The following is a 19891-nucleotide window of genomic DNA, read 5'->3' on the forward strand; positions in this document are numbered from 1 at the left end:
AGGTCTTATTTCATTTTCTTTTTTTATGTATCAGTCAATTCCAAGCGAGATCATCCCCCCCGGCCAACCCCCGGGCATTTGATCGCTACTGAAGCCCAGATAGTGGGGAATTTGATCGAACAGAAGCCCGGATGGTTGGACATTTGACCGAATAACCGTTGTCACAAAATGTGTTATTAACTATTTAAAGCGCTAGCGAGCTCAAGCGCGTGAAGTTAGTATTTGGTTACGTTAATGTAAAGTACCTAGTTTCAACGTACCGTATTTTCTCGATTAAACGCCCACGGCGTTTATTTCAAACTTGGCCCGATAGGGCCGGCGTTTATTTGAATTCAGGAGTTTTTTCAAGCCCTATGTTTCTAAGAAACGATTTTTATTCATTATTTTTGGCAGCTTTATAATTAGACATTGTTTTAAAATCATATTAAACCTTTAAAAATTGTTTAAGGGGTTTATTTTCAAATACAACTTGGAGACCCGGCGTTTATTCGGGGCCCGGCGTTTAATCGAGAAAATACGGTATCTATCTTTTCCTATTAAAATTGGCTGATAAATAGGGCAGGAGTGTCCGTTTAGACCAAGTGTTAACGATAAGGTAACTGGTTGTTAGCGAATCCGCTCGTACTCGTAGGCAAAACGACTGCAATTCAACGAGAAAACCGACTCACAATGACATTTCAGCCCCGACTGGTGGGGCATTTGACCATGCAACTGGCCCACATAGTGGGGAATTTGAACAGACATTTTGAAAAAAGACAAATGCCCGGGGGTTTGCCCGGGGGGGGGGGATGATCTCGCTTGGAATTGACTGACACATTTTACGTAAGGTTTCAATGGTCTGACCTCTTTCAATAAGGTATGAAATTACTTGGGACCCAGCGCGGTTTAGTAATGAACTTTTTCAGCAATCAACATTTTACTTCCAATCTACAACAGTTTCAAAAAAGAAAAGCGGAGTTTATGGTAGAATTAGAAAAATAATGCCGATAACTCTTTCATACACTGAAGCGGAAAAGCGGCGTTTTACCTTTCAGAGCTTTCGAAACCTTTGTTTACTTGTTTGTTTTTTGTAGCTCGACTTACATGCAAATATCAATCATAAATATTTCAATCAGTTCTCTGCGTGCAAGTTTTCATGTAAGAAGCTCTGGCTTGAATTCAAAACATTCCTCGGGGTATTAAAGTATGTTAACAAGTATCCGATGTCCTCGGAGATGATCTGGCAACACAGGCGCCTGAACTAGAACAAAACTGAACCGAATCGCGAACCAAAGATAGCCTGTGTACAGCCGTCCCACACAGGCTAACCAAAGGCAACTGAGCTGACAACAAAGACTGGTACTGTATCTTCATACATGAACCTTCAACGCAGACCGGAATGGAGGTTTCATCCGACCGCGGAACAGAGGTAACTTTAGAGCAACCCAAAACTGAAGGACAGCAATCTTCCAGCGATCTCAACACCGCGTTATTTACGTTTCCTCTCAACGATTCTTCCTCGATAATTGCCGAAGCAAACCTCGACGCACAAACAAAGACGTTGAACGTGACTCTAAGAAACTGGAACGCAGTTTTAGTCGGCCACTCAAACAATGAACTTGACTGTATTCCTCATTTGCATCTAGACCATAAGCAAAATGCACCGCACAAATGTTTCAACGAAACCCTTCAGGCTGACAGCGGTCCAAAGAAAGAGTTTTGCAATGAACAACAAAAGACAATAATAAAAGATGAACAAGAATACCAACTGCAGCCTTTTAGTGGGGCAAATAGACTCTACAAACAGGCTCTGTCGGGAGAAATTGTTGTTGATGTTGAGCCACAGTTACCTTTGATCAAAATACAAGGATATCTCAACGGATCGCAATGCGAGGAAATCATGGAACAACTTGAACGTTTACAAGACGATGGACAGTTTGAAAAACATGATCATCTGGTTGCTTCGTACCTAAACCGTTTTGCGTGCAGAAACAATACTGATATGGCATTAGCCTTGAAAATTGAGCGCGGAGTGGCTTTCTCTTACCAAAAAGAACACAAACAAAGCAAGCGACTTTTGACCTCAGTAATAAAATCTGACACAATTTCTAAGCTTAGAAATCCAAACATTTTATTGGCAAGAGCCTACTGTCGACTCGTTCAAGACTACAGATATAGAAAAAGTACGAAACTATCCGCTCTTTTTCATTGGGTGAGAAAAAGCGAGTTATTATTGCAAAACCATGAATCGCCTGCGGATTGGTCTGAAGTGTATTACAACTATGGCTCACTTTGGTTAGCGTATATGAGAAAGATCCCAGATGACGAGAGAAATTCGCAGGCGCGAGACGATGCTCTAAGAAAGGCGAGATATTACTTCGAAATGACAATCGAATCAGGCAAGAAAGATCCCCGATTGAGAGTGCAAATTAATAAACAGATATATGGTCACCTACGAGTCGCTGCTGTGTTACTTGACTGCACCTCAACTGTCGCCCGAATTCGAAGAAAAGTCCTTCCCCAACAAGATATTGAAGACGCGAGAAAACACCTGGATATTTTGGAGCACCAACTTAGCAGCAACATTCCTCGAGGTACACGCGTACAGATTTTGAAAGCGCGTTCTGATCAATACTATCGCCAAGGACCAGGCATGTATCAACTGGCCAAAGAAACTGCTCAGGAAGCTTTGAGAATTGCACGATGTTATGGATTTAACACTGAACTTGATTCGCTTCAAGAGCGAATCGATTTTCTCGATTAGTTGTGTGAAGAAGAAGTGTGCAAAGAGAGGATTACATTGCTCGTTGAAAGTGACACTGAAACTGGTAACAATGCCAGCTGTGAAACAAGCGGCAGTGAAACTGAAAAGAAACTGGAAAAACAGCCAGACCCCGGGTTACGAAAAGATAAAGTTTGAGACAATTTGCTAAAGTGACCTAAAATTTTCCATAAACATACCCTAATCCTATTTTTTTACAATTTAGTGTTAGCTGGAAAGGACAATAACTTAATCACAATTCCAAGCAATCAAAAGTGTACTGGGACAAAAATTGAATGAGTTATAATTATTAAATAAACTGCGGTTGTTTACTGGGATTTTGACCACAGGCAGACCACCTTATGTGTTCGTGGTTAGTAATCGTTCACATATACATAGGACGAACAAAAGAAATATGTTGAAATCTATGAGAGTTATGAATAAGGCCCTGAAAATTACATTTCTAAATGAATCTCGTTCTAAATATTTCAATAAACGTGATTTAAATGTTTATCGACTCGTGTGTGGTGTTTGTTTGCGTTTCTGGGCCGTATTAATCGTTTTTGTCCTATCTTACGTTCGGCCGAAGGCCGGTAAGAGGAGAAAAGATATCTAGTTGAACACTCGAAGATGAATTTCATATCTCCGCGCAACCAGTATTATATTCTCTATTTAATTCAGGGACTTTCCCTTTTACCCAAGTCAGCCATGGCTGGCTATTTTGTTGATCCTTTATTTGAAATATTCAAACAAATAAAGATTTTGAATATGATTGATAATTAATTCAGGGACTTTCCCTTTTACCAAAGTCAGTCATGGCTGGCTATTTTGTTGATCCTTTATTTGAAATATTCAAATCATTTATCCAAACAAATATACGTAAGAATCATGCGCCTCGGATAGTAATATATTTGACTGCGTGGCGTCGCTTTTGTTTTTGCTCTTTATGTTGGCTGCATGCTTACTATAACTTTTCGCCAATTTGCGTTTTTATAGAACGAAAGAAATGCGCTTGCGTGTTGGTTGGTGGAAAACGCTTGCGTGTTAGTTTAGTGTTTATCTAAATCGATTTTTTTATGGAGAACTAGACTGTTCCTCTTGAATCACGATATTGCATACAAGATCGTGAAAATTGGACAAGGTAGGACTAGCAATGTTCTTTTAAGTATGTTTGGTATATGAGGCATCTAGGTAGTAAATGAAAAAGTGGCTAAGCTCGACTCCTGTTGAGAGATCTCGAATTTTTTTCCGAGAAACTTGTGTCAACCGAGGCCACCCCAATAAAATGTTTCGTTTTCCATCGCCCCGTCTCTTGTGATGGTGGGTGGTCAGTGGGTCGGATGAGTGGTGAGGTTCGACTCCCTGCTTACAGAACTTGAATTTTTTTTCCGTATACCTTGTGTCACTGCCTGGCTTACTGAATACATCTTTCTTATATTTCTACAAAGCATACATAACCAAACTTCTTTTAATATCAATAAAGTTTATCAAGTTGACAATGGATGGGAATAGAGCCGAAATCGTTAATGTGCGATCGTGATTCTCTTGATGTACGAATGGATTCTCATGACAAAAATTGAGAGAAATGTACGGTAGTAAGTAAGGAGAAAATTAAATTTCGAGACAGGACTAAAAGGCTTGAGTAGAAATTGCTTAGAGCTGTCAAAGGCAAGCATTACAACAATGACAGACTTCAGAACGTGATTTAGTATTCAGGGACTTTCCCTTTGAACAAATTTATATACAAATACCGTAATTTATCCAAACAGATCATGCTAGTCATGTGCTTAGCAGGTGTTTTGAATGTTTTTTTCTTTTTAAAAAAAAAAAAAAAATATTCTTCTAAAACCTGCCAATTTTGTTTATTTGCTCTTTGGGAAAAACACTCATTAGCTAGTCGAGAAAGAGTGATTTCTTTGAGAAATAAAATATCTACGAAGCTTATAAGATCCTATTAAAAGAAATGTTTTATGGAGCACTGAAATTTTCTCTTTCAAAACCGAATGCTAGACAACATGGCGTATACAAGGGAAGATATATGATATTTTAATTTGTTTGGCGAGGTAAAAATCCGTGCCATGAAGGCTTTTTAACATTTGCATACGCAAAAAAATAAATTGTACAAACGGTTTTATCACGGCAAGAAAACAAAAAGCATGGTTCAAAAGTATCCCGAGAAAACAAAGACTGTCTGCCGTTGCGCTTTTATTTCCAACCATTTCTACTTGCGCCCGGAAAGTGGTAACTACGTAAGAACCAATGAAAGACACTACATGGATTTCTGTTGCCTTGAGTTATCATTATAGAATTTTTTTCGAATATTGAACGTCCCATTCTTTGATGGGAGGCGCGGTGGCCTAATGGTTAGAGCGCCGGACTCCGGATCGAGCTGTCCGAGTTCGAGCCCCGGCCGGGGTCACTTGTTTTGTGTTCTTGGGCAAGACACTTTAACTCTCATAGTGCCTCTCTCCACCCAGGTGTATAAATGGGTACCGGCGACATAATGCTGGGGGGGGGGGGGAACCCTGCAATGGACTAGCATCCCATTCAGGGGGGAGTAGAAATATTCCTAGCCGCTTAATGCTACGGAAACCGGGATAAGCTCCGGCAGTGTGGGCCGCTTGGCTCGTGGCTTCTCCTTCATTCTTTGAGGATGGCTAAAAAGAGCGTGCGACGAGAGGAGTCTTTCAACCAGCTACAATGTACGCAAATACTGAATGCCTGGAGAGGAGGATGCTCTCTATGGTGAACTATGGTGAACTGGGGAGTCCGCCGGCGCGATAAGGGTACATTTTTCAGGTTGGGGGTGTATAAAAGGGCAGGAATTTTACGAGGTTAAGTATAGAAAAGGCTAGGAAAAACTGGCTTTTTAAAATATCTCAAACAGACGCTCCTACTGGCTGATTAAAGATAATGGGTAAGGGTTTGCACCTCGGGGCGAAGCCCACGCGTGTAAAACTTTTTTGAGTAACCCCCCCCCCCCCCCACCACGGGATTGAATGGCTGTTAGTAACACTAATTTTGGGCTTCATTATCTTACTTTCTGCAGCAGAAAGAGAGATTTTCTTTGACTTCAGCAAGAGTTAACACACGGGAAAGTTTTAATCACATGGACATGACACACCGCCAGACATATGTACCACACAACTACGTAAGGCGGGACAGTCGTCGAATAAAATTGAAGTTTTTCCACGGCAGCTGAAGACGGACGAACAAGAACCTTTCAGGTGCATGCCAACGTCATTCGAATTGCCTACTAACCATTCAAACACACCAACAGCAGTACCTGCAAAAACAAATGTGGACCCGCAGCAGAGTGCGTCCTACTTGCATTGCCGAAGCAACCTGGGACACGCTTAAAAACACGTTGACATTAACCTTGAAGGGCTGTTATGCAGTTGTTGTTGGCAAGTCAGCTACAGTACAGTGTCAAAGTAACCGCTGTGATCTTTGTTCGCATGGAGGGCAAATCCAAAGCAGTTCTTTTGACGGCAAGAAAGTTCAAACCACCAGTGACTCCAAGATAGTGGATAGTAGTATTGTAGAACGAACAGAAATGTCAGCAAAGTAAGATAGAAAACATAGTCATGAATGTGAAGAGTCTCAAAAGCAAACCCCGAGCGCTGAATCTCTAGGTTTGGATGCCGAACTATCGTTGCCTTTGATTAAGAAACAAGGATATCTTAAGGGATCACAATGCGAGCGAATCATGGAACAACTTGAGATTTTACAAGACAATGGAAAGTTTGAACAACATAAGCGTTTGGTCAATTCATACCTTAACCGTTGTGAAGACAGGAAAAGCACTAACATAGGATTAACAAGAGAAACCCAACAACATCTAAATGAAGAACACGGCGCCCAATGCGAACAAGTGCTGAAGAAACTTGAACTTCTACAGAACAAAGGAAAACTCAACAAAGACGTCGAGCATTTGTTCTCTTTATACTCACGGCTATGTCGAGAAAGGGAAAATGCTGACATGGAAATATCCCTCGTAATCGAACAGGGGGTATCGTTCATGTACCAGAAAGAATTCAAGAAGAGCAAGCTCTTTCTAACTTCAGTGATAGATTTCGGCAGCTATTGCCAGTTAAGAAACCCAGCCATTTTAATTGCGAGAGCGAATTTTCTGTTGGTGGAAAACCATACACATATGTATGACAAAGATAAGAAAATTCAGTTCCTATTAAAATGTCTGGAGCACAGCGAAGACTTGTTACAACACCACGATTCACCAGAGGACTAGGCCGAGTTATATTACAATTATGGTTCAGATTGGTTGGCTATCATGAGTGCGATCCCGGATGACGAGAGGCGTGCGCAGGCGCGAAAGCACGCTCGAGAAAAAGCGAGATTTTACTACGAGCGAGCAATTGCTTTCTGCAAGAAGGATCCCAGATTGAGAGTTCAGATCAAGAAGCTGACATACTGCCACTTAGGAGCTGCAGCAGTACTTCTCGACTGCACATCAACTGCATCACGAACGCGGCGGCAGAAACACATCACTCTTAACGATGTCAAAGATGCGCAAAGCCATCTGGACTTTGTGGAGCGCGTACTGGGCAACAACCTCCCATTAGGATCACGCATGCACCTCTACAAGACGCGCTCCGATCAATACCATCGTCAAGATTTCTATCAACTGGCTAAGGACACTGCCGAGAATGCGTTACAGATTGCTTCCATCAATGGATTTAAAACGGAACTAGTCACGCTACAAGAGCGAATCAATTTCCTACAGTAAATGTTTGGAAGAAGATATCCGCCTGATGGCGGATAACAGTGAGGACTCAAATTCTGACAACGATGCAAGTTCTGAAACATCTTGCAGCTAAACAAACATCAAACTCGTTAGCTTCTTATAAAAACCCGTTGGGTGCAAAAACTGGAAAAATTATGCTCAAACACCAAGCGGGCACCCAACGAACTAATTTGTCAGAATTCATCAGGAACTACAGTGGCCATGAATAAGAGCAAACCAACCAATAAAAATTCTTAAAATAATTGTGAAAAAGAAAAGCGCCCCCAAAGGGAAACGTGGTTCCTTCCTTTTTTTAGGGGGGGGGGGACGGCCAGGGAAAAGCCCCACAGCAGAAGGAAACGGAACACACCCAGGCAGGAGGAACCCCCGCCCCGGAGCCCAGACCAGCCAGGAGCCGGAGCGAAAGGGGGCCGACGCGGCACGGAAGCCCGCCCCCACCCCCACCCTAGGGTGCCCCTAACTTCCTAACGTTAATTCGACAAAACAAAAAGATAAAATGTACTCACCAGCGGATCTTATGGCCAAATGACTTGTTAAGCTAGAGGCCCAAAACACAGGAACAATACCATCCATATCAGACGGATCTCCATATTCCGGTCGATTGATGTCTTTTATCCCAATAACAGATGGATCTCCAATGTGTATCGGTGCTCCATGCAGAGCTCCCAAACGCGAGGTAACAGCGACCGTCCTTTCCAACAGTTGTTTAGGAATCGGATGCATGCATACCACCAATGGACAGCTAAACGGTCCCGCCTCTTTAGCTTGGATGTTTGTCTTGTACTGGGAGACGGCACGTTTCTTGTCCGCGCTTTGCACGGGAATTTTAGCAGCCAGGAGCTCTTTCTCTATGTGGCTGCTTATAGAGCCGATATAAAATGTAACCATGTCATTCCAGGGGAACTGCTCGAGATCTGCTACACGGCTGTCGTGAAGGCCATTCTTCAGGACGAAGTAGGAAGGCAGGAGCGTTCTACAGAAGAGGTGATCACGGTTATCAAATTATAACAAGCTTCAGCAGGTACAGAGAATGGAGAGAGGACTTATTCACGACTTTCTCGGCCTAAGCGGCCCGTTGTTGCCAGCCACCATTAAACCATTCTGAGTCACGACTGACCGAAAATGCCCGGACTCTGGGGACGAGTTGAAGTCACGATACTTTGTACGAGCGCGTCCACGCGGAGATCCCCCATTAGCTCCTCCCGCAAGGGACAGCTTGTTTATTTCATGCACGTTTGAGGGGAGGGGGTGGGGTGGCAGGCACTTACTAGAGACTTGTTTTATAAATTATTGTGATAAAAATAGTTGCTCCTCTTTTGTGTTTCGGCCTTTTTTTTTTTTTTTTTTTTTTTTTTTTTTTTTTTTTTGGGGGAGGGGTTGGTAAATTTAACTAAACGCCAGTAAATGCTATATTCTTTCTTGAGTACAAATACCGGTAATATTTCCCCTAAAGCTCGCGAGTACTGTATGTAAATTTTTATGTATCTAACGCCCCGATTGGTTTATAGTAAACGCGCACTGGTAATTCATTATTTTGTTTTGTTGCAGAGAAAATTAAATCATGCACTTTTATTTAAGTCAAAGTCACTTTGCTGTATTACAAATAGGAGAAATCTAGCATAAAAGTGTTCCTTGCAGTCCTCAATCTACTAACCGTAACTGGTACTTCTTAGTTTGTTAGCGCGGTTATAAATCAGTTTTTTTCTTGTATACATTCAATAACAAGTGTTAAACGGGTGAACTGTAGCCTGCATCAAGCTGTAATCCACCTATGAGGTAATTTGTTTTATGTTTTAAGACTCGTTTTTTTTATACAATATAACCTTCAGAATGCTTGCTTATCTAGGGCGTATGCATCTTCAAAGCGAAAATAAGCATAAAATTATTTCATTTTTTTTTTAGTTTTATACAGTAACATGTTTTTTATGATTTCGAAATAGCGTCTTTTGCCTAACGGAATTAGTGCATTGTAAAACTAATCTTTGGTTATGTTCAAAGTAAAGAGTGCTTTGTTGGAGTTGTTCTGTCTGTCCTATTAGTGTCCGAAGATTTTATTTCCTGTAACAGATCCCGACCTTCCCGCAGCCAGCAAGTGTTTTCCCAGGTTTGCAGTGCCATCCTAATATTGACAAAATCCCAGCCTAAAAACTTAATAAATTTAAAATATTTAGCAGCTCCTGATTTAAGGGTAAATTTTCTGATCCAAAAAAGGGAGGGGTGTTTGAGAAGGCGGAGAGGGGGCTTATTTGAATTCGAAAATGAAAGGCATGCTACTCTCTACAAAGTAGTCTCCTTCACAGCCATTAGCCGTCACGCAACACTTTCCCCAGCCAAAGCGTTGCGTAACGACGCAATATGTATCAACACTGAGAAGTCCATCATAGCATCACCATCAAATTACTAAATTTGATGTGGGCAGCAAAAAAGCCGTGGACACCGCTAGAAAGACAACCATTCCTCGAATGAAATATCGCAAATTATTCAAATTATTTCTGGGCTGTACAACACGCTTGCCGAATCGAATGCATGGCTCTATATAGTTAAATTACGCTAGCTAGTTAGGAATTTTTTTTACATACCTAATGTCTGCATCACCAGCAAGACTTGCTGCTGTTGTTTCCCCCGGTTTACTGCGGTAAAGTAAAGGACATGTCCCCTTGTTTAACTCACAAAACCTCTCAAAATGTTCACTGTACGCCGATGGAAGCATGAGCACATTGGCGTGCAAGCGGCTTTCACATGAACGCGATGTGTTCAGGTGTTTTGCTGCCATAGCAGTGCTTGCGATCTTATTTGCTTTCGCTAAAGTAAAGCGCTGTATTACAGAATACAACACCACTTTGGTCAACCTCATTTAGGACGCGAGTTGTTGTACGGACGGTGCATTTTATATTTATATTCTGTGTGGTCAGTGTTGGTTTGCGTGACAAACAACAGCAAAGTCACGTGAAGTCACGTGGAATGACAGTGTTTTGGTCACATGTCTGGCATACGTTGGCATGCGCACGTCACTGAATTTGGTCACGAAAATATTGCTTCGTCTTTGCAGTCAGAGTTGAACCTGTTGCCAGTAATTTTCTGTTACAAGTTTTTTCCAACAAAGAGTATGTCTTCGAAACGAAGTGAGCCCGTTGGTAAATGGACGCCATCAGAGGCAAGGTACGAATTTCGAACTAACCCAGATTTGGAGGGGTCATCGACTTCTGGATACTGTATGGGATATCTTCAAGCTAATTTAGCGATTCTTCCCTCTTCTCTGGCGGATGAATTTGAGCAGTTCTGCGAGTTAAACAAAGCTCCATGTCCGTTGCTCTACAGAAGCAAATGTGGTGAACTATCAGCTGGAATTCTGGCCCAGGAGTCTGATGTAAGGTACATGTATGATGAATGATAACAAGAAAAATCCACGACTGCGTCCCCCCCCCCCCCCCGGCCAGGAAAAAGAAATTAATAATGGTAATAGGACTGAGTGGATCGATTCGGTCTGTAATCATATGAGTGACTAACAAAATCGGACAACTGCTAAGCGGAAGTCCGATTTTTTAATCACGAGAATTGGACGAAGCGAAGTCCTCTTATATTAATCAAACTATGACAGAACTCGAGAAACAAACAAACTTTACCGGTAAAATGGATTAAAGTCTTTGTGAATACTAAAAGACATAGCAGTTTACTCAACAAAATGCACAACAACAGCACACACAAAATGACGCATACTATCCAATTACACAGGCATGACACGTAAACTGTCCTATTACAAGCATGACGCATACACTGTCCTAAAGCACTTACAGACGTTTTTAATAGGCGGTATCTTAATAATCCTTATCGAGCCCATAAGGCGCTATATAAGCTTTTTATTATGATATTAATTATTATTAGTGCCCAAATCAGGCTGATGATAACCAGTCATAATGAAGATGAAGTATTCAACATGACACGAGCACGGGACATAGAAAAATTCTGAGTCCCCGACGGGAATCGAACCCATGGCCTCCCAGATACCGGTTGGGCGCTCTAACCAACTGAGCTACGAGAGACTCGTTGTGAGCTGGGCCATTTTACTAGGTTGATTCCAAAGGCCGAGCGTAGCGGGGTGTATAATTTTGTCCCTCAAAGGGCTCAGGCGGGATGAAATCTCGTGTGGAGTTTACAGTCATATATATATATTTGTGAGCTTGGTGTGTGGCGGAAATGACGTCACAGGGCCGTGCACTGGTGGCCTAATGGTGTGAGGCGTCAAACTTGAAATCAGATCTTCGGGACTGAGGGCGGGGGTTCGAATCCGGCTAGGGTTTTTTTTTTTTTTTTTTTTTTTGTGGGTTCGAATCCTGAGCCTTTCATTTTTATCGTTTTTCTTTTCGGATTAAAATAACACTGATTTCCACATAATAATACTCCCTCAACGCCTATTCAGGCTATAAACCTTTCATCGCCATCAGGGGCGCGCGGGCGGAGGGTTCAAATCCTCCTGCCGTTCGTTCTTCTCTTTTTTTAATGCCCTCAAATAAATGTCCAAAATGCGACTATCCAATAATTTGTCGATGATTTTGAAAATAGCCTGCGCTTCCCAACGCTTTATACCTCTTTACGAACCAGAAAGAGCCGCCATCTTCAAAGCAAAGTAGACCCTGGGAACGAGGGTGTCGCGGCCATGCCCGTTACTAGGCAACAATAACAAATCACCAGTTAAAACCAGTTATCACCAGTTACGTGGCAATGAGGCTATAATTTATGCCCCGGCCACTCCCGGGCGCACTCTTTATTGTGCTTTCTGTGGAGGAGCCCGTGACAAAACAAGCTGTGAGAAAAAATATCATGTTGAATCTGGCCGCAATTCCTTCAGATTCCACTGGAAATTCAACAGAACAGGACGTACAAGAACAGGTCGGTCACCAGGGGACAACAAATCATGTTCGAGGGAGCATACCAACGAAACTCCAGATCAACATGAACGGCGACTTCAAGCTAATCGCGAACGAAACAGAAGGCGAAGACAACAACGCACTTCAGAGCAAAGAGAACAGCTATAAGCTCATCATTGTATCAACCACCCCATCACTCCCCAATCTACTACCTATCCAATGCTACCCCTCCAAAAAATATTTTTAAATTTCTAACAAATATATCTTCCAGCCTACTGTGGAAAATTGAATATGTACAATTCAATTAATGTTCAACTTCAAATAATCCACTCCTTATTTATAACACCCCCCATTGGGGGGGGGGGTGGGTCTGAGTATCCCATACCCCATTAATTTTTGCCCTAACTATCCTGTATCCTGTAAATTCCAGTTGTTTGTATCCCCAACTTTTATGTTTGATATCAAGGAATCTCTTGATTTAATATCCCGTATTCCATTAATTTTCCCCCAAATATTGATCCTGTATCCCATTAATTTTATACTTTAATATCCCATACCCCGATAACCCCTAATAGGACCTCACCACTAAGCTGTTTCAGAGGCTTTATCCATGCTCAAATGCATCCACAAGACCCACCATGCTTGGCTTATAAAGTTAAGAACACATCTAGTGTTTCAAAGATACATGTATTAAGAACATCCAGTGAAATTTCCTTATATAAGAAATAAAGTGTTCTAATTAATGTTAAAGTAAAGCATTCCCCCTATTCAAAGCAGAGGCCCCCTGAGAGATAATTTACACTCCTTTTATTGTTGTCTCACATAACACTTTAGAACTGATCTGCCAAAGTATTGTGTATCTGAAAATGGAATCATCACAAAGAAAACTGGTGACCTGATGGCATACCCGTTGGATGACTATGTGCCCTTTTATATTGGATGTAGCTTCTCATTCGAAGAAGCTTTGACTAATGCTGGAATTCAGCTTCAAAATGTTGTTGAAAACCGCAATGTGTCCATGTTTCTGACCAACATTCAGTGTGTACCAGTTGGGCCATTTGCCTCTCCTATGGTTGTCTCGATGCGACCGATTCCCAGAGATTTGGTTGAAAAAGCTGTTATTATAACAGCTGCTTACGACGCAGTGCATGGAGCTCCCATACATATCGGAGATCCTTCAGTGATAGGAATTGATGAAAACCATGTAGACTTTGGAGACCCTTCAGATGTTGGAGATCTGATACCCATGTTTTGGGCCTGTGGTGTGACTTCATCAGTAGCAGTCAGAACAGCAAGTAAGAGGCTTGATAATAATAGTTTGTGTACAGTATTTACAAGAGGTGTATTTTTGTATTATAATTGATCTTTGGTGATCTTAAATGTACAATTTCTCACTATGCAGATTGTATATGTACCGTAAAAGTTCATTAGACTCCTGGGGGGGGGGGGCTTATTTCTTTTAAGGGCCTTTTAGAGGAGGGAGGTGCTTACTAGAAAGGGTTGCTTTTTAAAGATTTGGGGCGGTAGGTAAAGGTAAGGTAGGTAAAGTCTGCTTCGAGCCTAGTGGCCCATACAGGACGGAGCTTATCCCGGTTTCCGTAGCATTAAGCGACTAGGAGTATTGCTACTCCCCCCTGGATGGGATGCTAGTCCATCGCAGGGTTACCCCCCAGCAGTAAATGCGCTGGTACCCATTTATACACCTGGGTGGAGAGAGGCACTGTGAGAGTAAAGTGTCTTGTCCAAGAACACAACGCAGCGCCCCGGCCAGGCCTCGAACCCGGGCCGTTGGACTCGGAGGCTAGCGCACTAACCATTAGGCCACCGCGCCTCCCACGGTGGGTTATTTTAAATGGTACATACAGGGCTGCAATTATTTTTTTCACTAAAGGACATATGTCCTACTAAGACACCATCTTGGTCAGACAAAACAAAATTGTGGTCGGACAGATTTTTATTCTTCGTTTTCGTAATATGATTTACGATTACCCCACAAGCTGTAAGCTTTTATCCATATCGTGTTTTTAAATAAAGGCAACTACTAAAGGCAACTACTACCACACTTGGGATTTCGTCGGAAATTTTGGTCAGCCAATGTCCGTTGACCCACTGTTATTTGCAGCTCTGTATCAGTTAGGTGAAAGTGGAATAGTGAATTTGATAACACGAAAATATTTATCCACATTTATCCACATTTATCCTCATCCCGCGCATGACATTAATAAATTGATTGATTGATTGATTGATTGATTTATCATTTTGACATACAATTTGCAGCTATGGCAGTATCTACAATGCAGTATACCTCGATCATCACAAGTCTCTCATAGCTCAGCACTTGGTTAGAGCATCCAACCAGTATCTGTAGGGTTATGGGTTCTACCCCCCTTGGGGGCTCAGAGAATTTTTTTTTTTGAGTATTCAACTAGAACACTTCAATCTTCATTTAGATCAAACACCTGGGGCTTATTAGAGAGTTGGGCTAAAAAGAGAGGGGGGACTTAACAGACCATTTAATGTTGTCATCATCATTAAGGTTGATGATAACATGTTAAAAATATTCTGTTTTATAAAGTTTAATTATAGTTTTTTAACCAATGCATATACATGTAGTTGGACCATAAATTATCCATACCTCCACCATGGAAGGGACTTTTTCCTAAGGACAACCCCCCAACCCACCCCTCTGAAAATTCCAGACCCTTCCCACCCCCAGGAATTTCCAATCCCTCTGTGGGGGAGTATGGACATTTTCTGGAACCACACAATGTCAATTGAAAGTGATAAGTTTAAACTCTATGACCTGTCCCTAAGTGGCAATATAGTGATCATTTCATTTTTTTTTTCAACTTTTATTTAAATAGAGCCACCACTCTCCTTCAGCCATTCTCCTGGTTCAATGTTCATTTGTGACACTACTGTAGAGGAATATTTTAAAACTCATAAGCCTGAACATGGAGAGGAACAACCAAGGCTTATCACTTTGACAGAGCGGCCCTTTCTTGCATCCGTCTGCTCTGCCAGTGCGTTCCACAAAGTGGAACAGGTTGCTAAACTGTTGCTGCTAGAAAGTCCCAGCAATGGAACGAAGAATGTGCAAGTTGATGATTTTATGAAGATTGCAGTAAGATTGTCACAGGCACCATCTGTTGTTATAGGCTTTCTTCATGAGAAAGACAGCCTTTCCTCTCAGAACGCTACATCAGATATCCTCTGTGGAGCATTGGTTCTTATCAAAGCTCTTCAAGCCTTAAAGAAGAAGATTACCATTGTCACGCAATATCATTCTCAACTAATTCATGATTGTGTGACAACTGCGCAAGAGAGAGGAGTGTCAAAAGAGGGCGTTTGTGTTGTCGAACTGAGCGAGGGGGTTGATATAAAGCAAGCTCTCTATCCAGATAAGATAAATCACAGACTTGATGCAATGATAGCTTTGCATGCAGCAAGAAACCCTTCTACTGTTGAAGAAGACGTTAAAAAAGGTTTGGTGGACACATTGTTCAAGGAAGGTGTGTACAAAATTATGTACTATAATTATTAATTAAAACTATGTTTCACCCTTCAGTTGAAATTGAATTTTTTCTTTTCTAGCATATGGCTTAAAAGTTTGTTGTGGCCCATGCCTAAGGCCAGTATATTTGTCATTCCTTATTGTAATGGCCAATTCAAGCATGCCAGGGTTTTACTAGAGCTGGATCAGGTTGGCCAAGTTCGTGAACGCCATCCTGATCAGCTTATTCTGATTTTAGCCACCAGTAAATCATTTGATTAATGTGTATGCAATTCCAGCAAATATGTCAAGGAAGAATATTTGAACAAGACCTTTTTTTTACAGTTACCCAAACAAATAAACAAACAGAAACTTTAAATCTGAAAATTGTGCTTTACCTCTCTTCCTTGGAGCTTTATGAGTAACAAACATTTGCCACATGCGGTACATGTATATTCCTGTTTATGCAGCTTTAAGGCTTAGCCAAACGCGGACGCAAGTAGACACAAGTTTTCAGCTTGCATCCACTTGCGTCTCCGTTTGGCCAGGACTTGCGTGCGCTTGCGTTGACATGCGAGATCAAATCTGCACGCAAGTGAACGCAAGTTTTTCACCGTTTGGCCACCTAACGCAAGTTAACGCAAGTCCTGCTGTTTACTTCAAATACTGAATTGCAGCGCGCGCAGTAGCATTAAAATGGCTTTCTTGACATCTTGCGTGCACTTGCAAGTAAACTTGCGAGTCCGTTTGGCCACCCAACGCAAGTCTGTACGCAAGTTCAACTTGCGATTACTTGCGTCCGCTTGCGTTACCGTTTGACCAGGGTCTTAAATTCCTTGTAAACAATTTACATTCTGAATTAGCCATGTTCAAAACGAGCAGGGGACTGGGTACGAATATTCAATATCGATTGCACTGAAAAACTGGGCCCGTCATCTGAAAGAGCATCCAAAAATTAGTAACTCAACCAAATTTGAGAGTTATTGGTTTAAACGCAAAGGCATGGAACTCTTTTAAAAATCGTCAAAATAAGAGAGCTTAGTATGGCTGGATGGACAGCTGTCCCTCCAATCCATACTAAGCTCTCTTTTATTAGCAATTTCTAAAAGTGAACCATACCTATGCGTTTAAACCAATAACTCTCAAATTTGGTTGAGTTACTAATTTTTGGATGCTCTTTCAGATGACGGGCCCAGTTTTTCAGTGCAATCGATATTGAATATTCGTACCCAGTCCCCTGCTCGTTTTGAACATGGCTAATTGTTCTTTGCAGCTAACAGCTGGGTAAACAACATTGTATCCATAACGATCACTGCTGACAGAAAACAGACGTCACTTACAGGTGATGTTAGTTCCATGGACCATCATGTCATGATCACCAGTTCCTTGAAGACGGCTACAAATTGTTTAGCAGGAGCCTTGTATGTCCTTAACAACTGTCTAATTCACTCACGATATGCAAGGCGTGGTATCGGGAAAAGACAGCTCTTTCAAGCCGAGCAGTTTCTTTTGAATGATACTGATCAGGTGAGAACCTTGAATTGTTTGCAATTGTACAGGGTGCATGTGTGATCAATTTTGTTTTAGGATGGGGGGGGGGGGGGGGGTTGGGGGTACTGCCACTTGTAACCAACAGTATGTCGGTATTCCCACGGGACTGCATATGTTTATTGAAATTCTCAGTCCTAAATAGCGTTTTCTCCTTGCCTAAAGGTTTTTGTTATAAGGGATAATTTGCAACAACGATTTTTTGCGCAACATTGTTGCGCGAAACATGATACCGGCGATTTTTCACGCAACTTTTGACTCGGCAACAAGTTGCGAATTTTTGACTTGGGTTCAAAAACTCGCAACGTGTTGCGCAACATTGTTGCGCAAAAAAACAATGTTGCAAGTACAGATTTTTGTGTTTTTATCCCAGTGTGATCATTTGATGGGGTTTCTTTAATACTATAATACTATAATACTATAATACAATACTTAAAGTACCAGTTAAACAAAAAGGTATGGTCTATAACTAAAACCTAAAGAAGGGTTTCATTTTTCGATTTTCACTATCCTTAAATTCGGTCAGGGTGTGAGAACCTTTGCAGAACACACCTGCCCTAAATTGCTCAGAATACCCAACTACCAATACCCACCACCGCCGATTTGGCCATAATTGTACGAAAAATCTAATTCCCAGAAGTGCCAAATGCGTCTTTAGCCAACAGCTTCGTTCAATTTGCTTAGTCAGGGGAAGATTTTAAATTCGATTCTTTTCAAATTTATTTTCGCATTTGGTTTGTCTCTCTTTGCCTAAAGTACTTAAGGCTTATTATATATCTAGACGTAAGGTCTTCATAATTATTGTTACTTGCTCTTGGAACCATTCTTGTTTATATTTAGCGACAAAATTTCTGTTGGATAGAATGTAGTTGGTTGTTTTTAATTATGTGTACATTTTTCACCTTTTAGGAAGGAGTGTCCAGTCAGATTCTCCACTGCATATAATATCGATCACGGCAAAATTAATGCTGTTGTTTTCCTAGATCTAAAAAAGGCCTTCGACACAGTTGAACATGAGATCCTTTTGTCTAAATTAAGTCATTACGGTATATATGGTAATTCACACCAATGGTTTAGGTCATATTTAGAAAACCGCACACAAATGTGCTCTATCAATGGTTCGCTCTCCAGTAGTTGTTCATTATGTTGTGGTGTCCCCCAGGGAACGATTTTAGGGCCACTACTATTTCTATTATATATAAACGATCTTCCGAATTGTCTCTCAAATTGTGAGCCAAGGATGTACGCAGATGACACCCATCTTACATACGCGAGTGACAACACAGCCAATATTCAGTTACGTCTAAACCAAGATCTAGAAAACGTTCACAACTGGCTGAGAACAAACAAACTTACTCTAAATATGACTAAAACCGAGTTTATACTTATTGGATCTAGGCAGAGGCTTAGTAATCTTACAGGTTCCCCGAAAGTTGCAATAAATGATTTTCAAGTTAGCCAGGTCAAGTCTGCAAAATCACTTGGAGTGATCATCGACGACAGACTCGATTGGAGTAGTCATATCGAGAAATTAACAAAGAAAATTGCTTCTGGGATTGGGGCCTTAAAACGAGTAAGGCACCTGATCCCTCAAGCAACTTTACACCTAATATACAGATCTTTAATACAACCGCATTTCGACTACTGCAGTACTGTTTGGGGAAACTGTGGGATTACTTTGCAAAACAAGCTACAAAAGCTACAGAATAGAGCAGCCCGTGTTTTGACCTTCTCAAACTATGACGCGCACGCTGGTGATTTATTTGAAATTCTAGGATGGAAAAATCTAGCTCGCCAGCAGCAAATTCAAAGAGCCACGATGGTTTACAGGTCTCTGCACGGGTTGGCTCCAGACTACCTATCGTCTAAATTTGAAAAACGAGAAACCGCGTACAACCTAAGGGACTCTGAAAACAAACTCAATGTTCCATTACCGCGCACTAACTATTACAAAAACAGCTTTACGTACAGTGGCGCCATCTTGTGGAACAGTCTTCCTATTAACGTAAGACAAGCAGAGTCCCTTGGGCAATTTAAAAAAAACTAATTGAACAAATACTCTAGGGCACGGCATTCGTGGAAAGCAGCTTTTTATATTTGTACATATATTCTTATATTTCCCCTCTTTCTTGTATATATATTATAATTAGCTTGTTGTAAGCTGATGAATTTGACCGTGTTTAAATAAAGATTATCTATCTATCTATCGATCTATCTATTACAGACAACTGATTACTCCAGTTAAAATTACGATATTTGGACTATCTTGGATGGATTGTTGGAGATAAAAATATCGAAAATCATTAAGCGTATTAAGCTTTATACACTTGTCACTGGTTTGACCCTCGGGTCGAACCCAGATTATTTTCATCCCCACAACAAGCACACTAAGAAAACCTCTACAAACTTAAAAATCTTAAGGAACGACCCTGAGACCAGCAGTCCGCGCAGATCTTACCTTATCCCCCCCCCCCCCCTGC

General features: G+C 41.4%; 3 protein-coding genes and 1 pseudogene across 4 annotated transcripts in view; 3 read left to right on the top strand and 1 right to left on the bottom strand.

The window, feature by feature from the left end:
* The window catches only part of LOC144636283 (D-glutamate cyclase, mitochondrial-like), a 33100-nt gene extending 22709 nt beyond the window's left edge, over positions 1-10391 (bottom strand). Inside the window, exons 1-2 of the mRNA XM_078495455.1 lie at positions 10085-10391; positions 8012-8478 (exon numbers count right to left, since the gene is read on the bottom strand). Coding sequence (XP_078351581.1) covers positions 8012-8478; positions 10085-10359 — 742 coding nt within the window. The 5' untranslated portion in view covers positions 10360-10391. The remainder of the gene's footprint in view (positions 1-8011; positions 8479-10084) is intronic.
* On the top strand, positions 843-3306 carry LOC144636347 (uncharacterized). The gene has a single exon (XM_078495533.1). The coding sequence runs from the start codon at positions 1379-1381 to the stop codon at positions 2741-2743; it is 1365 nt and encodes a 454-aa protein (XP_078351659.1). The 5' UTR covers positions 843-1378; the 3' UTR covers positions 2744-3306.
* On the top strand, positions 6124-7743 carry LOC144636421 (uncharacterized; annotated as a pseudogene).
* Positions 10392-10538: 147 nt separating the features above from the next.
* Positions 10539-19891, top strand: LOC144634462 (uncharacterized). 2 transcript variants are annotated; one of them, XM_078493414.1, is made up of 6 exons: positions 10539-10877; positions 13205-13665; positions 15235-15882; positions 17137-17390; positions 18321-18350; positions 19629-19891. In XM_078493414.1, the coding sequence occupies exons 1-6, from the start codon at positions 10612-10614 to the stop codon at positions 19641-19643; spliced, it is 1674 nt and encodes a 557-aa protein (XP_078349540.1). In that variant the 5' UTR covers positions 10539-10611; the 3' UTR covers positions 19644-19891. The 2 variants fall into 2 exon arrangements, with proteins under 2 accessions (XP_078349540.1, XP_078349541.1); XM_078493415.1 differs by having other exon boundaries at positions 10758-10872.

Source organism: Oculina patagonica, chromosome 13 (genome assembly GCF_052425735.1).
Source record: "Oculina patagonica isolate OP01 chromosome 13, crgOcupat, whole genome shotgun sequence".
Taxonomy (NCBI): Eukaryota; Metazoa; Cnidaria; class Anthozoa; order Scleractinia; family Oculinidae; genus Oculina; species Oculina patagonica.